Here is a 22,930-nt window from a genome sequence, read left to right as displayed (position 1 = left end):
AGCAGATGCGGGCTGAGGACCATGGGGCAGGAACTGTTGAATTTTAATCCTAGATGGGATTAAATTCTGCACTCTCTGTGTCACCTTGATCAAACTGCTGATGAGAGGGGGATTTTCATGGGTGCAAAAGACAGGCACCCCTTTGTGACTGAAAAGACTGGGAGTTTACCATTTTATGGCCCCGTGCTCTGAGTCCCCCTGCCTCGGTGTGTCTCAGTCTCTAGCAAAGGCTCCCGCAGGATGGTTGGCAGTGCTGCAGAGCTAATGGCTGGAGACTGAGACACCACTAAAGCTCCCTCTGTTAGGACTGCTTTCAACAATGGCACATAGCCCCCACAAATGCCCTCCTTTTCAGAGCAGTTTTGTGCATGCCCGTTCACCACGGAACAAAGAATTAATTCTTCTAATTGCTTCCCTTGAACTGAGAGAGCCCACCTGATTTTTTGGAGGGGAGAACAAGGTGGGCTGTGCAACGGGAGCTGGCACTGCATTCCTCCAACACCCAGGCGCATTTGCTACTTTTAGGAAAGCTGGGGAGCTGCAATTAACTGGCACAGGCAGCGCTCTTAAGGGGCGCAGCCTCCACTCCTGTAATACATCCCTTTCTTAATGTGACTTGATGTAGATAGAGCGGGGGCCTATCAGGTGTGAAAAGCCCTGCTGCTCCCGGCTTGGAGTGGCCTCCAGACAGCGATTTGGCAGCGTCAATCTAGTCATGCTTGATTTGGACACTTAACGCGGTAAAGCAGGATCCCTCTCCCCCCGATCAACTTCTCAATTAGCAAGCTGCCTCCTGTAACGGCCTTGTTTCACAATCCCTCCGGGCCGCTTCAGGGGTCATTAGGGTGAGAAAACTCTACTACGAGCTCCGGCTCTGGCGAAGGCGAGGGGAGCCAAGAGATTTCCTAAATACATATAACCCTTTTTCAAGTTGTTTGCTTTCATGGGATTGATTCGTGGCACATTAAGAAGCTTAAGGCTTCGGTATCGTCTTTAAACTGCCCACCTTATCGCCTTTACAGCTGACAGTTTCCTGACAGCCGGAGTGTAAGCAGAGATAACTAGTAGGTTAGTACACACACATATATATATATTATATACGAATATTACATACACGGCTTGGTATTTTCTGCTTAAAAAGGGGACGGGGGGAGCTTTTCATTTGTAGTCTCTGTGGTTTTGGTTAAAGAGCAGCCACTGTGAGCAGTCACTGGTTTTAACGGCAGATCTGGAGGGGTGTACAAGGGGTGCCGATACCCAGCTGCAGTCAGCGTAAAATAATAAATTGGCAAATTTATGTCCTCGTCTCCCAAATTTCTTTCCTTTCTTTATTAGGGAGCAAACTATTGTTACATTAAATATTCAAACTACACAAAATCTCAAGGGCTTTCCTTTCCCACAATGTGTTATCAGTATTCATGCATATGAAGAACAGTAACCCATATACAAACGGCACCTTTTTTAATGAGCAATATATGTCAACATGACACCTTCTTATGAAATGCAGCTTTTTAGGTTCTGCCTTTGTGGATGTAATAATTGAGATGTTTCTAATATATGCAGTTACATTACCTGCTCATTGTTTGTGATTTTGTTCCTCTCCTAACTTTATACTGTTTATAATGCTTCTAGCATTTGCCTCAATTCATGCTCAGTTTTATTTAATTAGAAATATAATTTTCTGCTACATTAATTATAAATTTGAGTGAGACGTTCGCACAGAATTTCCTCAAGCATTCTTTTAAAAAGAGGAACAAAAATCATAGGGAACGGGGAAGAAGCTATAAAACCTTGTGCAGGTGTAAAAATATCAATACCTTAGAACATAAACAATTTAATAAATACATAAGAAAAAAAATCAATTATTTGTAATTAATGCGTCTTCCTATTTTACTGTAATATTTATCGGAACAACTGGTTTAATGCCAGAAAGATATCATTACAATTTGTCTCAGAATCTGACATATTTTGAAAGCATACTTCAAGAACCAGCCCTAAATATGCTGAAATCTGAGTTTTAAAAACTATATTATTTTTAAATCATCATTTTAATGTTTATATTTTGCTTGAAATATTTTTACCAAAGCTGTAATGTTTTTGTGAATGTGTTCATGATATATTGATATCAGCAATGCATATGCATGCAGAATGTGATGTATATAGTGTATATGCTTCTTCAAAGTACCCTGATGCTTTGATTTGTAACTGTTTAAGGTTTTACTTAAGATTCTGAACACTGCACAGAGCATAGCCATTTCAATGGAATACTTCAAATAGTAAGTCCTAAAGGTGGCACAACAAAGAAAATACCTTAGATACTGCAGCTTTTATTTATAAAGGAAATGCTCACATAGTCCAATGAAGGAAAACTTTACCTGTTTCCATTTCTATAGGAAGAGCAGTTCTATTAAACTGTCGCTTTGTTGCATGAATTCGCAAGCGCATCGTATGATTTGTATGAGCAGAATGAAATATTTGCATGCCACCTAATGGATTGACGCACATCTTTTTTCCTAATTTCGAAGCATTTTGCTTATTGCAAACATTCTAAGAAAAATCTTCTTACCCTGCAGCACTCATCTTAACAGAGTCTTTTCTGAAGGAGAAATTCCAAATACAGGACAAGACATTACTGTGTATAGTGGGGAAAATGTGGGGAAAACATGACGTTTTTCCTTAGTGTTCTCTCCTATGGATTATTTTGCTATTTTCATTTTACATACATGCTTACACACACACACACATATGTAGTTTAGTTCTGTGAGCAGTTTTCCAGCAAATGGGTTTCTGGTAGTCTGAGCACCACATACCTGAATGTCATTCTTGGGCAAATGCTTATGTCAGTGAGGAGTACTATAAATACATTTATATTTTTCATAGTAGCTATCATTCAGGGCTCTTAAAGGACTTCTGCACACCAAGCTTCCTGTTGTCCTTTGATGCAAAGTAAAAACGGGAAAATTGAGGTGAAAAGGGGGGATATTTGCACAAGGCCACTTGTGCAAGGTAGCATAAGGAACAGGGATGGAGACCTCTCAATGCGAAAAAAAAATGACCACAACTTGGTATTCCTAGTAGCCCTTTTGATAACCACTGGCCACAGCACACCTCCTCAGCTTCTCAGAAGCAGACTGGCACAATGGACCAAGGCTCTGCAGAGGAACAGTGGTACACCTGCTCAGGAAACATTGCCAATTTGAGGCTCACAGTGCCATGTATCATCTTCTGTCTGTTATATATATGCTTTCTTACAGCTCACACCATAGTTCTCATTCTCTGCCAAAATCTCCAGGGTGATTCCCACAAGCAAGTGGTGTGGTTTCTGGGCTGGGGATCACCACCTCAGAAAAAGCAATTCTTCCCGCATGTTTTCTGTGTTCCTGGATACATATCTCCCAGCAAAACAAGACATGGAAGCATGATGAGAACCTTGTAGCTGTACTTCCTACCTAAGCACGTCTTTGCCTACAGCATCATGGCATGAAAGAGCCTGCTAATGATTCTTAAATGTTCATTACTGTAGATCTTCTCCCAGAATATACTTCTCACCTTGAATGACCCATGTGTTGAATTTTAACTAAGGGAACCCATGATAGTAAGTCTGTCATGATGCTGGCTTTCTTTTTTCCACTCCAACTCTTAAAAGCTTTTTATTATAGGACTGCTTAAGGCAATCTTCAATTAGCATGTGCTGTATTGTGGCTGGAACAGCTGTTTACCATTTAATAAAGCACAGCATAATTTATTTTCAGAGTCTAGCAACCGTCTTTGCTATTACACCAGGGGAGAAACACAGTAACTGCATTGTTCGCAGCACTGATGAAAGAACTATAGACTTTATTATATGACCTCATAGAACTATTAACTTACCCCCCACTTCTATTTCAATATGTATTTACCTGACAGTCTGTGCATTGATTTCTTACCCAGAGGTTCTACATTCTCAGTCACCTCTGGGGCAAAATGAAAAATGCCTATGTTTTATGTCCCTCACATTAGGCAGCTAATTATATATTTGTACCTTAATTTCCTTCCCTTCCCCCATCTCCAGGGGCAAACTCCATATGCACTACTTAGACCTTTCCTCCTTAGTCAATGGAGAAACAATAGAGTTGTTGCGAAATGGTAGGAGCTTGGCCACTGCTAATCAGGTGGCTTTCTGTTCATTTGGTTCCTCTTCTTCCTAGGATCCTTCCTTCCCTGTTTAGTTCTTTGTGCGGAAGATGGATCTGAAATGTGTATTAGAAGCATCTCTCTTGGATTCTACTTCCTCTGCAGGAATGTGGAGCTATATGTAGTTGTAGTGAAAGTGACAAACTCCCCAAATCCATGTTGCAGGTGGCACTGGTTCCCTCCTAGTTGGGACTGTGGGTCATCTGCACCAGCTGATGATGCAGTTGCATGGTGTTACCACAAGGACAGATGGATGCTGCATGGAGAAGCATCCATGTGGCAGGCAAGCATGACTCTTCCATAAGCACCACAGTGAAGGTCATCCCTGACTGTCTCTCGCCTACAGCCCGTTCCCAGCAATCTTGTCAAGTTATCACTGAACTATCTTTGAGATCATTCATTTAGGTAGAAGAAAGGAGGACAAGTGACAAACAGCTCAGCAATGCATTTTCACAGCGAAAAAGTACAGGTAGAGCCTTGAGTGATCCCCATATCGTGCAGTACATGGCACAAAGCCCTAAACTAGCTTCCACATTTGGAAACAGTGTAGATGCATCTAACTGGCAATGAAATCAGCTAGGTAACCAGGACATGAACCTAATTAGTGCCGGTGGAGTGCTGCACAGCCACAGCACTTTGCCAACCCTGAGCTGTACCACTATGCTGTGCCAGTTAGACCTGCCCCCAGGCTGGGAACCAGGTTAGGATATCGCATTCTTATTCCTGTTTGAGTTGGGGCATTAAATTTGTTTTTAAGTTACTTGAATTTTACAATAAAAATGCATCAGCTGAATATCTGCAAATTTTTAGATTCAGCCTGTGCATGTAGATGGATTTATATGCACGATTTAAAGTAAAGCGTGTGTAGAAAGATGAAGTTTATATGGTTGCTTTGTAGAAATGGATGTAATATTGATGTTGACTTTACTGGTAGAACTTTAAGGATGTTACGATGCATGAGTGGTGGTGCAAAGCAGAGCCCTGAATGCACTGGGAGGTCGTTTTTAACTTGAATTTATTTCCACAATATCCTGCATAGATCATTGTGCAATGTGCACAATCACCCTTGCTTTTCATCTGCGTCAGAGTGGTTAAAGAAAATTTAAAATGAAACAAAATTGTAAAACTTGATTAAAAGCAGATAGTAAATAAGGCCAGAATACTCCTTAAAATGACATTTTAGCTTTAAACTGAAAGTTTGATGATCTGACTGCATGACTGAAGGGACAGGGTAGCAGACTGTGACATAAACGATGTAGCTATATTTGCTCCTAAGATGAAGGAGGGTTTTTTAAAGTTGTGTGATTTAGGCTTCAGAGTTAACACTCCATTGACCAAACAACAAAACTCCCACTTCCCAGAGCTTTTTCAAACCATAGATTTAGAAAAGTGGTATTACATCAATAATGTCTGATCATACTTAAAATTTTTCGAGCCAAAATTAAGGCTGGTAATACTTACTTGAGATGAAAGCTTAGATTGTTTCACAGAACACAAATAACCCAATTAGGGAAGGATATAGAAGTAAATCTATATTTTGTTTTGAATGTCTGGTTTGGAGGTGTTTGAAAATGGAATTCATCCATGTTAACTTTACATAAAGAATTCTTTCATGCAGTCTGCAGAGGAAAAAAAAGGCTCAGTTTCATGAACTTCAGCAGACATGGGACAGAGTTTGGCAAATAGTTTGCTGCACACAGATGGAACAAACTGGAAGTCTTTGCTGAGGAGAACAGCTCTGCTACATTAAATTACAGTCCACAGTGATGAGGGCAGAAAAAGACCAAAAAAATACCCTTGCGTTAACTACTGGACTTCAGCTTACATACAATTATTTTCTTCTCTGATAGTGTATACAGTAGAACAGTGTAAGCAATAGCTTCGCCTGAGAGACGTTTGCACCTCCTGTCTTCGTTGTGCAGATCATGCTGCAGATACACAAGTGCTAAATGTCATGCACAGCCCTGCCAGAGCCAGATGGGGTTACTCACATACCCAGGTTAGCTAAACATGAAAGGAAAACCCACTCAGACAAATAGTGTGTAACTGCACTGTGAGGGTACAGCCAATCTCTACCGTCACATTTCCATCTGCTCTCGATCCAGCTACCAACTTAAAGTTTTAGTAGAAAAGACCCAAGAGGTGTACCACAGCTCGCCCCCAGCAGAGCAGAGCTGTTTCCAGGTGGCACATGCTTGGTGTCCTTGCAAAAATTAAGAATATCAGCACGCTTCCAATGTCAAGTTAATTCTTCTGTGTCTTGGTTTGTTTTTAAAATAAAATGAAGGGTCCTGAGGTGAAAAGGTTTCTCTGCTCTAGTTTGGCAAAACTGACCTTCTTTTCACAGCATTACCGGAGAAGGCAAACACTGAATCAGCCTTTCATTTTAGCAGACATTTGAGCACACTTCAGCAATTGTGTTTGAATGCCTTCCTTAAAATGCTTAAACTAACTGAGAAGTTTTGTTTGACTTTTCTTTTTCTTCATCATCTTTGCAGTATCTAATATTTGGGACAAGGTTTTAAGCTAATTTGGATAGGCATCTAAACCGTGTTATCTAACTGCTCCCATGCTATGACACTTGAGATTTTACATTTTCTAGAATAATTCAGTGCTCAAAGAGCTGAAATTTTCTGTAAATCTGGCCTCCTCACCTGCAGCTGGGGAGTGCTGGAAATCTAGCTAAAGGCTCTGCTCTTTGATCTGTTTTGCATCCTGGTCTTCATAGCATTGTCCACTTTTGACACCCCGGTTTCATCAAGAAAAAGATTTTAAGAGAGGGACTTGGAGACAGACACATAAGCAGCAATGAGGATAGAATCCAAAACTGGTTCAAAGTGTCCATTTTCTCCTGTGTTCAGTTTTCCTCCCATCTTTCTCCTTTCTTTCTAAGGTGTTGCTGGTTTACTGGTCCCTGCTTATTAGTGAACCAGAGTTAATTCAAGAAGAGTAATCAAAAGTCTTTTACCGGATAGCAGTGTGTGCAGTCAGGAGGTCTGTGGATGACTAGGGTAAACAGGAACTCTCTGCTCTCATTTCCCTTGCACTTGGGCATGTTTTAATTTTGGTAGGCAAAGTGGGGCAACTTCTCCTCTTTCCTTCACTGAAAGTATGTTTTGTTTTCAATGGGTGTTTAGAAAGCTGTTCCAGGGAATGGAGGATGGGTGGGAGTGAAACAAGTTTTCCAGGCATTCATAAAAATGTATGTGGGACAAATACCTGCTTCTTTTTCTCTACAATTTGACAGGGAGAATTTTCAAAAATATCTTGTGGGAAGTAAGAGAACACAGACTATTTAAAGCCAGTAGTACTTGTGCCCCTAAGTCACGTAGAAACATCTAAGAAATCTCCATCTAATAATCTAAATAATACCCAGCATGTAAAAATTACATGTTCTCTAAACCTATGTTTTTCAATGTGCTTTGTAATCTAGATCCTTAGATAATTTTTTCTCTCTCTCATTGACTTTTAGATTCTTTTATGTGGTTTATACTTCTCCAAATAGCATCTTATGCTGTCTGAAATATTTGCTAAGGGCCAAATTCTGCTTTTCAGTATATACAGCTTCAACCAAAATCCTGAATAATATACAATCCTACTAGGGAAGAAAAAAAAGCTTATTGTCTATTTCAGTAAATGTCTGATTACATTTAAAACTCTCTCTGTGTGTGCAATTTTGATCCCTCATGCACTGTGAAGAACAGAGTTTTGAAAGTAGCACTTCAATTTTTCATAGAAACAGTATCTAGCAGGGATATTACAGTGTGAAGATTAGGTCTCACCTCCTTGTAACGAATAAATTGAGACCCAAATTAAGTGAGTTGCCAGGGTCACCCACTCAGTTAGTGGCAAATGCAGGTTTAGAACTCAGCTCCCATATATATTTTTTCCCTAACGAACCTAGTTAACCCAGTAGTGAGAATGAGGACAAAAAATAATTTGAAACCATGTGAAACTATCAGTAATTACTTCGCCACAGGAGAAATTCCATTTAATTCTGTTCTGTCATTCCTGAATCTCAAGATGTTTTTTCTCCTTCGTTTTCTGTTGTGCAAACAGACATTTTGTACTCCTACTGGAAACCCAGACATCTTATCCAAATCACACAGCATTTTAATGTAAAATTAAAGTAGGCAAAAGAGTGCTGTTGGTAGCAAATCAATGGATCTTACACAGGACAGTTGTCAAACGAGAACAGCGAAAAGGAGGAAGGTTGTGGGAGCAGCTGCAACCAACAACAGTAGATACTAAATCTTGTGAAAGTCCCACATAATTTGACAGGGAATTATGGCCCAAATCAGTTTCACCTCAGCATGTATTCAGTTCTGCCTAACGGTGCAGTTGTGTGATGGGGCATTTCTAAGGTAATGATAAGACCCATGTCCCCCCTCCTTATTTGGGGCCTCACCCAAAGTCTGTAGGTGTGGATGTAAATTGGTTTCAGTGTAGTTAAATTGTGTCCCACTAGAAAGCATCTGCCTCACAAGTATAGTGTAGTTTAGTCAAATTCTCAGCTCTTCTGTATATCTGTCCACTTTTCTTTTCCTCTCTTTTTCTTGTCTTTCCCCTCCCAACTTTTTCCCTTTTCTCATCTCTCAGTACCTAACCTTCACGTTTCTGTTTAGTAAACCTACCAAAGCAGAATCAATAGCCCTGTGCTTAATCACACTTTTTGCTGCTCAAAATGTCAAGTTTGGGTTTGTTTGTGGAAAGGCTTCTGCATGTCTTTCATTTTTTAGCTCTGTGCAGGATGTTCCATACCCGTCAAATCCATTAAGAATGAAAGCTCTTGCCATAGCTGATTGTTCTAATCTCTGCTGTGGTATATATGATAAATATAAAATTTCAGGTGTCAGTTCAGAATATCAGGAGAAGAGATCTGTTGTGGTACTTTTAAATTTTCTCATCGTTTCTTCCTAGTGGAGTCAGTTAAGTATCAGTTTTCTGATCTGCTGAGATAGCTAGGGCACAGTCTAGCTATATGTAAGTAGATGTAAATGAGTTTAAGCATTCTCTTACTACAGAGAAAATGGTAAATAAAACACAAAATGGTATGAGGCAGCTGTGACTATTAGTAGAAATTAAACCCTTGATGCCTTGATGCTTTTTTGGTAAAATAGACAAAGCAAGAGACTGTAGCTCAGTGCATCGGCTTCAACTAAGAGCCTGTCAAGAAACTATTTCTTCTCTCCAGTAGTAAAATTTGTATGTTTTAGAAACTTGTTTGTGTAACAGGTTTGAAGAGGAGAGGAAAACAAAACGGCATATGGAGGCTCAAGTGCACATTATCCTGTGCAAAGTACATACTCCTGTGCAAAGTACGTGACTGATCTCTTGATCCTTGGACAAAACTGAGGAGAAAGTCTAACAAATGCATCGTTTTGCAGTAAATTAGATCAGATTTCCGCATCTCCGCACTCAGTCTGTGAGCTGACAGTTCAGTAAAATGTTCCCTTGTAAGGTTCACCCTCTTAGGAAAAGGGGCAATAATTCATCATTAGAATTTCAGAGTCCAGGTGTAGATGAAAACTGATGGAGCCTCCAGCGAGGCAGGGAAAGTGCACAGAAGAAGAAAATTTTATCTGAAGCCTAATTCCCTGGTTACAGCAGAGAATAATTAAGATAATATTGCTTCAAGAGTTCTTTAATGATTAAAAATCACATATGCAGAATCCATAAATTGGAGGGCAACAAATTGGAAGGATACAACGTCGGAGATCTGTTTTGTGCACGTTGTAGCAGGAAGCACACTGGTGGCACAACAGCAGCCCGGGCAGCCACAGGAGACCAGGCCCATTCCAAGGACTTTGTTTAGATGCAACAAATCATTTGTCTGTTATTAACCCAGAGCTTGTAATTATGCAGATTGCCATAGATTTTCCTGGGCCTGGAAGTGAGATTGAGGGTTGTTCACACTATAGCAGGCAGCTCAGGGCTGGCCATGCATTACTGAACTTGCCACATTTATCATGTTGACTGATGGCAGCAGAAGCAGGTCTCAGGTCCCAGTGGTTAATGTAGTGGGTAATTAACTGTCATTTGCCTAGTAATAGGCTGATGATCAATGGTTTGTGTGGAAACAAATTCTAATCAGGTAGCTGATAAATGCTCAGGGAGCGAGAGCAATTGAAATTGGGGGAAACTATGTCCAGAATTTCAAAATGGCATTGTGGGGTTTTTATTATTATTATTAATGGGAGAAAACTATGTTCTTCATATAAACAGCTTTATCCAAAATTAACAATAGCTAATATAAATCTCATATGTTTGTTTTGCATGTGGTGGGGAAGAAGTAACAGCCAGGAGAGCCTCCTTCCCTTTACGTAATCGAAAAATTTTAATGTGTCTCGTGCCCAGCTGAAGCAGCTTCTGTGGGGGTCTCTTATTTCAGGACTGTAGGAATCTGCACATAGTGGACTCTGGTGCAGTAAATCTCCATCCTCCGCAGTGCTGAGTGACAATCCCAAATTGTTTCACTGCTCTGTAACACGCAAACTGCAGTGCTAGCTGTAATGGATTTCCACTTTCTCACGCACACAGACACACCCCTGCAAAGAGGATGCTGCTGTGGAAGGTGACAGAGCCTGCACCTAACACCTTCTCCAGCAAGGGCCTTGAGCTGTGTCTCATTTTGCACCTAAACTGCCTGATTTTTGGTATGAAACAACCCCCATTGGGGTGCTGCCTGATTCCTCCACACTGAGCACAGAGGCACTGGGACCATTCTCACATTTGCTTTTAAATGTTGCTGTTGTAGAGCTTTAAAGTCTAACTTTCCTTTTACTGTAACCATATAGACTAACAGTACTATGTACTTACAGTCCTTACTCAGTACCTTTTGCAGCCTGATCTGCTTTCCTAGTACAACTAAACTACCATCAAATTCCACTTAGATGTGAAGAGAAAAAGAGTTGGGGCTTTGGTCCCAGGGTATCATTTCTAATCCAAAGCCAGTGGAAGACAACTAAGTCTTGTGTCCTTCTTGCATATAAGGAATGAAAGTCTGAGTGGGATTTAGATAATCTTGGTGAAATTAAGTTCTATCTCCATGATGGAGATAGAACTGGAACAGAATATTTCATAAAGGAAATATTTATAATCTGTTGAAATAATCTATAATTTTAGTTATGAGACTTAACAGAACTAGAAGTTGACTTGAGTCATTCAAACAAGAGTTGATGAAGATGGCCTTGTCCCAGGACTTCTTCCAGTGAGCATGGCAACCAGCCTTTCAAGACAGGAGAAAAATGGTCACAAATTTAGAAAGAAACAAGCAGGTTTTTTCTAGGTAGCACACCTTCAGTAGAAGCAGAAGGTAAAAGGAATTAGAATTAAGTAGGCTTGTTGGTAACCCATAGAATTCAGTAAAATGGAGGGATGTGATTAAAAAACTGTGTTCATTTTTATGTTACCAAACTGAATTTTCTACAGAGCACCTTTGAATTCATTAGTTTAGAACTGCTTTTAATTTGGAGTTTCCCTTGAGAGCCATTATATTTTTCTGCTGTCAGCCTGATGTTGAGGAAAAAAAGAAAACTGGCAGATGTGGCGTTTTTATCTAGTGTGCTTCATAGTTAAAAACAGCATTAAGTGCTATGCGCAAGCAGAGCATTACTTTTAATAATCCATCACAACTATTAAGTAGTTTAAATAAACTTCATTTCAAAGATTGCTGCCATGTAGAGCTAACGTGTTTTTTCTTGTTCGTTATAATCTTCCTATGTCACAAAAGGATGCATATGTATGTTGGGGTTATTTTATTTATTTAATTTTTTTTTGTAATACACCCACTTGAAAAGTATTGAAAAATCTTTAACAAAGAGAATTAAAGAAAAAAAAATATAGATGTTTGGCAAAAAAAGCATTTCGTATTGTTCTTACAGTATTTTATACTTCTACTGCTGATGTGACTATATATAGTTTACAGCCTCATTTACTTTAATGTGCTACCTGAATAACATAATCATAGCAATAACTATGGTATAGGGTTGTAAGGTGCATGAACCGCTAATGCTTTCTGACGATTTAAATGACTTGTTCATAAAATGTTCTTTTAATAATAGTGGTAAAGCTTTTAGCACTAGATGTCAAAAATGCGAAGAATATTGGCTTTTTCAAGTGTTATTTCTTTGCTAGCTAAAGTGTGTTTTAATAATAAATAGCACCAAAAGCCAAGGTTATGTGGCTCTCGTCTGTATGGGAGGATCCAAGCACAGCTTGACCTCTGTCTGCACAGTTATGTAACATCCCTAATGCATATACTATTTCTTTGCTTAGTTTAATAAGATGTTTCTTTTATCAAGAAAGGTCTGTATGACCTGCAGAAAAAAACAACATCACAATAGGTGCAATATTAGGCTGTTGCTGCTCCATAAAGCCCTTTCTGGCAAAAAGGACTATGCCTTTGTGCTGTAAATTGCGTAGACTTGTCCCACCAAAGACCAGCCTTTCCAAAGGGAAGTGTGCTGCGAAGTCAAAGACCAGGCGACTACAAGGGGAGGGGGAAAGGTGTATGCGTATAAAAAAAGAAAGTGTGGTTTTCTTTTCAGTTAACCATCTTCAGAAATATATTTCTTTCTGTATCTCCAGGTTATTTGGCGTAACAGGAAACTGTGCTGCCTGCAGCAAGCTCATACCTGCTTTTGAAATGGTGATGAGAGCAAAGGACAATGTTTATCACCTGGACTGTTTTGCATGTCAACTTTGTAATCAGAGGTAAGAGAATTTCTTGGGTCTGTTCCATAAGCTAAGTGCTAATTCGGCACTGATGCAGGCACACATTCAAGTGAGGAGGAAACATCTATCAGTAATGGAAACCCAAGATTGAGAGTAAGACCTGAATACTTTTCCTGGGACTGACACAGAACATCTTTCGTGACCTTGGCCAGAAAACTTTTTGTGCCTAAATCCCGCATCAGTAAAAAAGAATGATGTTAATTCCTTTCCTTCAAAAGGCTGTCTGTCAAGTTTAATTAATTAATATTTATAAAGGATATTGAGATCCTTTTATGCAGAAAAGCATAGCAGAACCGTTTGTCATTAATTTCACTTTAATTCCTCATTTTTATCACATGTATTTCTTCTAAAGAACATGTTGTTTCTTCCTGTTGCCAGAGTTGTAATCATTTACGTTTTAAAGATGTTGTTCCTACCATTTTCTCTGTAGCAGCATTGGATTTCTTATGCCATATTTTTATTTCCATATCCTAACAGCAAGTTAGAACAATCCCAAGTACCTAAATTCGACTCTTTATTCAGAAGAATCACCCATATGCTACAGCTGCAGAATGAACACAAAAAATGGTAAAATTGTAACAATTTAGTTTTTCAGAGCTGAATATAGCTGAACTTGAAAGAACTACATTCAGCGTGGTGGCCAAACCCTGCCAGAGATTTAACCGAGAGCTCCATTTCTGCCTCCACAAGAGCTGCTAGCAGTTTTACCAGTGACTTGTATAAGGTCTAGGAAGTGAGAGAACCAATTATGTCTGCTCCTTAATGTGCCTATTATTTTCAGTTATTTTTCAGTTATTACATGATCCTATTTAGATCATGTAATGTTGTATAGCATTCATATTTTTTCATTTTCAAGTGGGAAGAATCACAAGATTTACATTAACAAAAAATTAGGAAGATAATAGTCTTAACATGACAAAGTTAGACACAGCTCTAAATAAGCTTTGCTAACTCACCTTGTCCTACAGTGTATTATTTTGTAACACTGCAGTCATTTAAAAATCAAACATCCCTAAAGGACCATAAAATGTACAGCTGCTAATAAGTGTAGCACAGTACAATTATGCTCTTTAAAAAAAGCCAAATTGACCTTTTTCATCATGTTGCATGGGAAATTAAAATACGAGGCAAGTAATAACCAGTGCTTAAACTATATAATAATGCAAAGTAATTATAGGTTCTAATGCTATTTAAAGTCTTATATCAATTTTGTCTTGCCACAGAACTAAGAGACTGTATTCTGAGCAGGGCAGGCAAAGCCTCCTGTAGTACCCACTGAAGTAAAACATACGCACACTCCCAGGTCTCGTTCCTTAAACCTTTCACATCCCTTTATTTTTTCAAACCACGGTTCTAGTATCATTATTAAAGTGCCTAATATATTTCTGTTGTTCGCTTCATTTATTACATGCCATAATGAGGCTGCATATCTTTAGTGCTGGTTATGCACAATTAGCACTTAGTTATTGTCTTGTCACTTCAACCCATACAAGACAAACTTCTTTAATGTAAGAAGTCAGCTAATCTTCATCAGTCAAGCAAAGCAGACAGTGTTTGTTACCCAGAGTGCAAAAGATTTTCATCATAGTCAGCACTCTTGGATCTGCGGAAGTGGACTTTCTTTTTCTCCTCCCACACCACCAGAAAGCGAAGCTGTTGTGATTATTTTTTATATTCCTCTTTTACCATTACAAGTGTGAACTAATGTACAATTTCACTTTGCAGCTAATATACAGTCACCCTAAGGACACTGATCCCCCTGGAAAAGTGCTGTTAGATGCTTCTGAAACAGAGCTTTCCTGGGATATTTAATAATTCTTACGCTTGTCATTCCTGATCCTCCAATCTAGTCTTTTATTTGATTTTTACTTTGCATGTAGTTTGGGCAAAGGGTTGCTGAAATAGTCTTACAGGAGTCTTATGCTGGGAACAAAAGAATTGATTTACCTGAAATACAATCTAGTTCATCTGGTCAAAATAGGGAACATTTCCAGAAGTTTCAAAGAATTTCGGAGATTCTCAAAAGTGGCGCTAATCCTGATTATATTGCAGTAGCTCTCGTGGACCCTAATAAAACAGTCTGCCAGTAGGGTATCTTTCTTCCTCACAATCTGCAGATAGTGGCACTCTGAAGAATTAATTCTGTTGTTTTTTATAATAAACCCTATTTCATGGATGCTCCAACATAGCTCTTCTGTGGTTCCTATGGCAAAGCATCCCACTGACTACATTCTTTCATTAATAAGTAGCTTTAAATGTTTGGGTTTTCATTACTTGTGTAAAAATAAAACCCAGAAATGCTAGACACCTGACCCACCACCAGTTTTGGAGTTTTCTAATATCTGCTATGCAACCTCTTTCTCTTTTCTTTTAAACCGAATGCTGTTGTCAGTCACCATGCCATTAATAATTTCTCTTGCCCTTCTCAGGATCCTTTTTTTTTCCTCTAGTTAAGCTAATCAAAACCAAACGGCAGATTCTGAGTAAGGGTGAGTTTATAAGATAGCAGTTTACCTTTACTTATTTATTACATTCTTCTGCTTTGTACGCAAAATAATGTTATTGAGGGGGTTTAGGTCTGCTCTTTCACTCCAGCCACTGTTCCTAATGCAGAACGTACTGAAGAGAATAGTTTTATTTACAAACACATCAGCGATACCCAAAAATCACCAGTGGAGGTAGCAAGGCTCATTAGCTAGTGCAAGACCTGTATGTTTAACCTTATTCCCCACATTCACATTCTCTTTCCCCATTAAATTTTAAATGCTTTGGGTCATTCTGTATACCAATAAAAGTAGAACATATCTGGAGTATTGCCACAAAGTACATAATGCTTTCTTTTTGGTTCCATATTTCAGATTTTCAGTTATCATCTACCTATCATTTAGGTTTTTTCCTGGCAGAATATATGCAGTATTCATGAGTAGACTAAATCTTTTCTTTATTTTGCATTACTTTGTCTTTTCCAACACTGAATTTCTTCTGACATTCTGTGCCTGCTTGCTTCTTCCAGTCCCTTCTGCCTTCCAGGCCAGCTAATAAGTATATTAACTCACATCTCACCAAACCTTGAGGGGGGCCGTTCTTCAGGCTTGCTATGGTATGATTCACATATTCCTTACCCTTTAAATAGCTGGTCCTGGCCCAGTGAGAGAGAGGCCTGCCTAGTTTTGCCTAGTGCTTTTTGTGAAAGATTTGGTGATTTTTCTGCTTTTATGTACACCTTTACTGTTCGCTTTATTATTTTTGAGTATTTGCAACTCGCCGTGCAGCTCAAGTCTCAGTGTGGATGGTAGTTAGACCCTGTTGATTTCAGTGATCTTCTGTTCAGGCCATGAACAACCTCTGAACTACCTCATAATGTGCCTGTCCCCTTTTATGGTCCTCCTGAAGGCTGTATTTTCAAAGTGAGATGAAAAATGCATTGTCTCACATATGATATCCTAGGAAGACGGGCTGTAGACGGGACTGTAGACATAAACAGGACTGAAGGAGATCTCCTGAGCCACCAAGCCTGGTCCCCTGATATCAAATAGGCACTGTCTCATTTTCACTTTGTTAAAACTATTCAGCTCTAGGATCCAGTTGTTCCTCCAGCCAGTTTTGACATACTTTCCCCATTTTTTATTGATACTGATATTTAAAGCTGTAGGGATTTTGTGAACATTAAGCTCTGCTCCTAGCCTAAAGGTTTTAGAATCCCCTTATCTTTCATGTTTCTGTCCAGCTTACTCCTAATTTGAAGTTCTTCCATCTCCTAAATACCCACAGAGCTCAGTGACAGTCATCTCAATGGCATGAGTGCTCCTTTTTTTCCTTTGTAAACATATTGAACTTCTCCTCAGAAGCACTTCACCTTACGTTGGCAGTAACCTCAATACAGTTAATTTCTGCATCAAATTTAAAGCGGGGTGGAATGGAAACAGCTGGAAAAATAAGCTTGTAAACAGACGCTGTCTTTCACACTTTGTCAAGTTGCATGTGTGTGACTAGCAAAATGGAGTGGAAAATCTTGCAAGTGGGCTCAGCTGTGTCTTTGCTTGACGCTTTTGACTACAGTGATGATGTCAGTCTGCCTTCGGCTTTCCCACTTTCTGGAGTTTTCATGTCCTTCCTTTCACTCTCTGTTGGCCGCTTTAGCAGCTTGTTCCATACTTCTGAGATATTTTCTTTCTGACGTTTGAAGTCAACACAGGGTATGGCTTAAAAGCCCCATCTGCTATCACGGAGGGGTGTTTAAATCAACTGTTCTTTCTTTCTATCCAAAATAGCCTTTATTTTAATGGGAACTGGACTGAAAATAGTTATACACTCATTCAAATCTCTGTCCTGATGTAGCTGTAAACACTTACCTCCAGTATAAACTGTAAAATGCCCACACAATGCTACCTTTGTCCTCTGTCAGGCAGGAGGGAGGGAATGCAATGCCAGGAACACCCTTATTTCAAATGCCAACACTGGATTTTTGCATTAGTGGTCATTTTAGAAATTCTGAAGACCTGAATACTGCTTATTTTCATTCAATGTCTCTCAATTTAAAATAAAAATTAATACATTTTCAATACCTACTTTAAAAAAATACTAAATTAATAGGATGCCAAGTTGAGGTTAGTCTTACGTTGAAGTAGATTTCTGTATGAATCCTGGTGTAATGGTGAAAATATACAAATCCAGGCACAGCTCCTACTTTCCAGTCTTTGACAATAAATGGACATTTTGGCAGAATCTTAGGATTAGTAAACTATAGGTGTGGACTGATGAACTGTGATGTAAAAGAGAGGCTTTGTTCTCTTAGTGGTGCATTTCGATTAACATTAATTTGAGTCATGCTGGAAACTCAAAGGAGTTTTACAAAAAAAGATGAGGGGAAGAAAAGTAGAGGACAAGTTACATCACTAATTGCACAAAGCAGAGGGGAAAGCTATGGGTGTGGCAAGTCTGAGCTTTCTTTATTCTAGCAGAAATCAATTAAATATTTCCAGATTCTGTTTCTTTCTGCAACAGCAAAGATCTAACATTACCAGAGGTGACACTTCACACTCAGCCATCTTCATTCACAGAAATATTTCTCTTGCTTTCTTAAGAAGTCTTTGGCACCTTGACACACGTGGCACACCCGAAAAGATGACAAACAGCAATGAGATCTCCTTAAATACATGTTCTGAACAGTAATTAGCTATTTCTCAAAATGCAAGTTTTATACTTCTTATGATCAGTCTAGGCACACCTTCTCCTTCCAAATAAGGTGATAACAGAGGTCATTTTGTAATACAAATGGCCTTCCTTTTTCCATTGTAAAATATGACAGGAGTTCTAGGATGTAAGTTAATTATAATGGCCATTCTACTAATGTCACAGTCATGTTAAAAGTACTATTATCAATTTATGGTGGTAAGTCCAATCTGGCAAGTTAATGCAGCCTATTGTATATTTTTACCCGTTCATCTTGCCTGCTAGAAGAGTAGTAGTCTTGCCTCATTTTATACTCCTAACCCAATGGCATCTTAATATGCTTCTAGACTCCATTTGATACACGAGCCCAAATTGTGATTTAAATACTATACCAACTCCGTAAAAAAAGCCAGAAACAAAACCCAAAAACCAACAACAAACAAAACACACATACCACTTGCCAGAGGTCAAAGGCTAGGCTTGAATTTATTTTTCCATGTTAAAGTTGAGCTCGGTTTAAATCCTTGAGTGTTCAAAACCAACCTGAAATAGTTGTAAGATGTAAATCTTTGATTTTGGAAGAGGCTAAATCTGCTTTTGAGAGTCAAATAAGTCAGTTCTGTGGATGGACAGAATTTGTCATAATTCATCTGTCCACTTCCCTTATCTCATTGTACTTGGGAGCTAGCATGCCACGTTTATATGTTTTTCACCTGATGCTTACTTCTTTGTCACCTAATGAGTGTGTAATTCACACATTTAATACCCAGGGGCACGCACAAGGTTCAGCATCAGTCTCTGCCAATGTGCTTTGGTCGCTGAGCTTGCACAATATGAAAATGGTTTCAGAATTTGGACTGTAAGTACTGCAAGTAACAGGTTTTCCCCAGGGCACAGAGGATCAACCCAGTGTGCAAACGCAGCCCCATATGAACCCAGAGGGCGTCTTACCATGCAGACAGACCCCCACCCCACAGGTTATCACACAGCCAAGTGTGTCTAGACAGGCCACTGGCAGCCTCTCTGCAAGACAGCTGTACACTTGGAAGGTAAATGATTTGTGGAACTGTGTATGTTTAAAGCCACTCATGCATAAAGCTGTCAAATGCCATGTAGACATAGGTAGAGCATTTCTAGCTAGACATATTAACATAGCAAAAGCAAAAGGCATTGACACTTTTTATTGGGAAAGGCATCCTGACTCCCTTGTGTAGCTGCTGCAGTTTAATTCAAACCATGGCACTTTGAGGGCTAAGAAACAAAACCCTTCAGCCAGCGCTTTGATGCAAGCAATATCAACTATCAAGTATTACTGTGCAAGCGAATTGCATTACAGCAGCATATTATTCATTTACTAAATATTTTAAACAAATTAGTCTGCTAAGCTCTGTATTATGCTGGGACACAACAGAATATGTAGCTATATAACATTCATAGTTAGTGTTTTCTGCTGGGCGATCAGAGGACCTGACCCACAAGGGGAGATGCCCTGCTGTGTAATATCCCTCTGATGTTGTGGGCACGGTTGGACAGATATCTCACACTCAGTCCCTATCAGTAATCCGTGGACAAACTGTAATGGATGAGGTGTCACAATACACAACTTCCCCTGCTTTCGTCTGTGTTAATCTGTATGTTCATCTAAGAAGGACTTCTTTCTTGTCTTCTTTTTTTTTTTTTTTATTTTTAATGTGACTTCTTTGGGAAAAACACTTTTACATATTAGCACTAGTTAAGACTCCCTTACCTAATTTGGAAAGATGTACCAAAGACTTCTTGTCAGCATTGTTGTGGATGAACAAAAATATTAAAGATGGAAACCAGAGAAACTGCCAAAGAACTTCTTTGCTTCAAGAATTCTGCATTTCAATATACCTACTCAAAATACTTTTGTGTTGTTAGTATCCTAATATACCAGGACTGGGGTGGGAAGGATAGCAGGAATCTGTAAATTCTATAAAAGAGTCTTGACCATAAATAACTTAAAGATTTTGGGATCATTCCATAATCTCTATTTTCAATCATCATCAGCAGCAGGCAGTAATCCTACAGAAAAAAAAAAGTCCACAAATAAACAAACCAATTTTCCTTTAAGAGCAGAGCTAATTCATTTCAATCCACTTTTTTATTACACTATTTTCCCTCTATCTATTTAGCTAACATAAGGATAAATTTCCAAAGCTACCCAGTTGGAAAATAAATGGGTTCACTGTTTGTCTAGCATTCCAATCTTCACAAATGTAAATCAGTCCAACTGCTACTCATTTAAACCTCCACCTTCACAAAACATTAAAGGACTGCTTTCCATACACAATTTAATCTGTGACAGTTCACCAAGAATTCTGCTTGAACATCATTAGAAATTGACTATCTGATAAAGACAGACCACTATCAGAGGTCAGGTGGGTCAACTTGTGTCATTTACGTAGTTTTACCGGGTCAACTACAGCAGGCACCACTATTTGAAGGTTAAATTGTTACAATTAAATACATATACAGCTATTCCCATAGCTACTCTGCTGTTAAATCTACCGTAAACAACACAAGCATTTATATCTGACCCTAATTGTGTCCAAGATGTCACCATTTGGAAATTATACAAAAAAGGACATTATAATCCATTACATATTAAACAATACTTTATGCAGTGAGATCCATAATTAGCTGCTAGAAACTGGTTTCATTTATTCACATCAGTGTTAAGGGGTTCATTTAGGTTACTTTCTTTCATTTTAATTGGAATAATGTGAACAGTGCCTCCCAATATATTTTATAGCTGCAGAGTTCACTATAAACAAAGGCACGTAACCCTGCCAAGGCAGTCACTAGGGAAACTCTTTTCTATGCATTGGCTCTATTCACTTGCTCCCTAAGTATCTTCAAGAAGATCAGCTTTGTTGGGGGGAAGGGTTGAGGAGGGTGTCAGTGAAGAGCCTTCTTATACTCAAGCATACTGCTTGGCTGGGAAATCCTACTGTACTCAAAGTTTGAAGCCAGCAGCCAGACAGAAGCATTAATGTTACATGGTTTTCCTACTCATCAGAGAAAATAAAATGAAATACATCGGTAGCGTTTTCTAGCAATCAGGTCATTCTGATGCACATAGTAGTATAACAAGGTAGGTGTATTGATACCTCAAGAGAGAGAGCAGTTAGCTTAGTCACTAAATTTACAATCAGCTCCTACAGGAAAAAAGAAAACGGTTTCTCTGCCTACCTGCCTGTATGTGTCTAGTTTGTACCACAATATACATAAAGTTGTGTGTATGCTATAAACAGTTCTTAGAACCATTGGTTTAAATCAATTCTAGTAAAATATCCAACTGGAATATACCAAGAAATTCTTACCCTATGCCTGCACAATTGTAACATATCTCAGATGAGCACACGATCACTTTGTTTTCCTTCTGATTTGTGTGAAAGCAGGATATTTACTTTTCACTCAACTCAGTAGCCTGGGATATTAATTCTGTTTTATCTGTGTGCTCCTGACCGGATCCAAGACTCCCACAGTCTTTGGTAGGCTCTGAATGAAGCCATTGGCTGGGGAAGCAAAAGCGCTTGAATGCACCAGATTTTGTTGAAAACACAGGATTAATTCTGATACCAGATTGATTCCTCTGCTGGGCTTTCATGTATGTGAAAGACACACATGTGCCTGTGTGCGCTGTGACAGACAGCAGAGGTGTGAGCCGCGCGGTCACTGCAACGAAACCGTGAACACTTGTGCAGTCCTTATGTGTAAGATCATATCACATCACTCATCCTGAAACTATTTTCTTTTTTTTATTATTATTTTTTTCCCTTTATTATTGTAATTTCAGATTTTGCGTTGGAGACAAGTTTTTCCTGAAGAACAACATGATTCTGTGCCAGACAGACTACGAGGAGGGTTTAATGAAAGAAGGTTATGCACCCCAGGTTCGCTGATCAGATGCCACACATCATTAAGAATACAAAGCACTATGTTCTTTTATCTTTTTTGCTCAACTTGTATATAAGAAATGACACAGGAACCTACTGAATAGCATAGATATAGGGAGACAGAATGGCTGCGTGAAATAAAAGGCGGACTGCATCTGTATGTAGTGAAAATTGCTCCAGTTCAGAGTTGAATGTTAATTAAAAAGGTACTGTACATACAGCTGGATTCTTTTTGCTTGCTCTTGGGGTTTTTGGTTTGTTTGGGGTTTTTTGTTTCTTTTTGTGTCATTTGGCATGAGATGTTTATTTTGGACTATTGTATATAATGTATTGTAATATTTGAAGCACAAATGTAATACAGTTTTATTGTGTTACCATTTGTGTTCCTGTTTGCTTCTTTGTATTGTTGCATTTAGTACAATCAGTGTCTAAACTTACTGTATATTTATGCTTTCTGTATCTACCAGCTATTTTAAATGAGCTGTATCTTTCTAGTAAAAAGCATTAAAGAGCAAATCCCAACCATTATGCTACACTTAGAGCTTAAGAATACTGTTTACATTAAAACTATTTAGAAAACTAGTAACTCTAGCAGCACCTGCTGCTAATGATGCTATGGTTAAGGGTCTATCAGCACTTCTTTTATAAGCCTCTATTTTTCAGGGGTTAAGCATCTGCTGTTTAATTGAATAGATTTTCCTTAAAGAGCACTTTTATTTTACTACAAAATTTTGAAAAACAAATCTGACCGGTTTGGGATATATTATAAAAGGTGCAAAAGTTAATGATTTTGGGTGCTGCTTTTGTGCCCCTTAGGCATTCAAAATGCCTGCATTTGATTATTAATTTAGCTGGAAATTAAGCCCTAATGCAAACCAGTGCCTCTGGGTATCTCATTTTATATATATATTAAAAAATATATATGT

At 38.8% G+C, this 22,930-nt stretch overlaps 1 protein-coding gene across 1 annotated transcript in view; it reads left to right on the top strand.

Annotated features, from left to right (window-relative positions):
- The window catches only part of LMO3 (LIM domain only 3 (rhombotin-like 2)), a 49,689-nt gene extending 27,099 nt beyond the window's left edge, over positions 1–22,590 (top strand). Inside the window, exons 2-3 of the mRNA XM_010017473.1 lie at positions 12,763–12,888; positions 21,905–22,590. Coding sequence (XP_010015775.1) covers positions 12,763–12,888; positions 21,905–22,010 — 232 coding nt within the window. The 3' untranslated portion in view covers positions 22,011–22,590. The remainder of the gene's footprint in view (positions 1–12,762; positions 12,889–21,904) is intronic.
- Positions 22,591–22,930: the final 340 nt, after the last annotated feature.

Source organism: Nestor notabilis, unplaced genomic scaffold (assembly GCF_000696875.1).
Source record: "Nestor notabilis isolate BGI_N333 unplaced genomic scaffold, ASM69687v1 scaffold28816, whole genome shotgun sequence".
In the NCBI taxonomy this organism is placed as follows: Eukaryota; Metazoa; Chordata; class Aves; order Psittaciformes; family Psittacidae; genus Nestor; species Nestor notabilis.
Note: the sequence above shows the minus strand (reverse complement) of the source record. Positions and strands in the feature narration are given on the sequence as shown.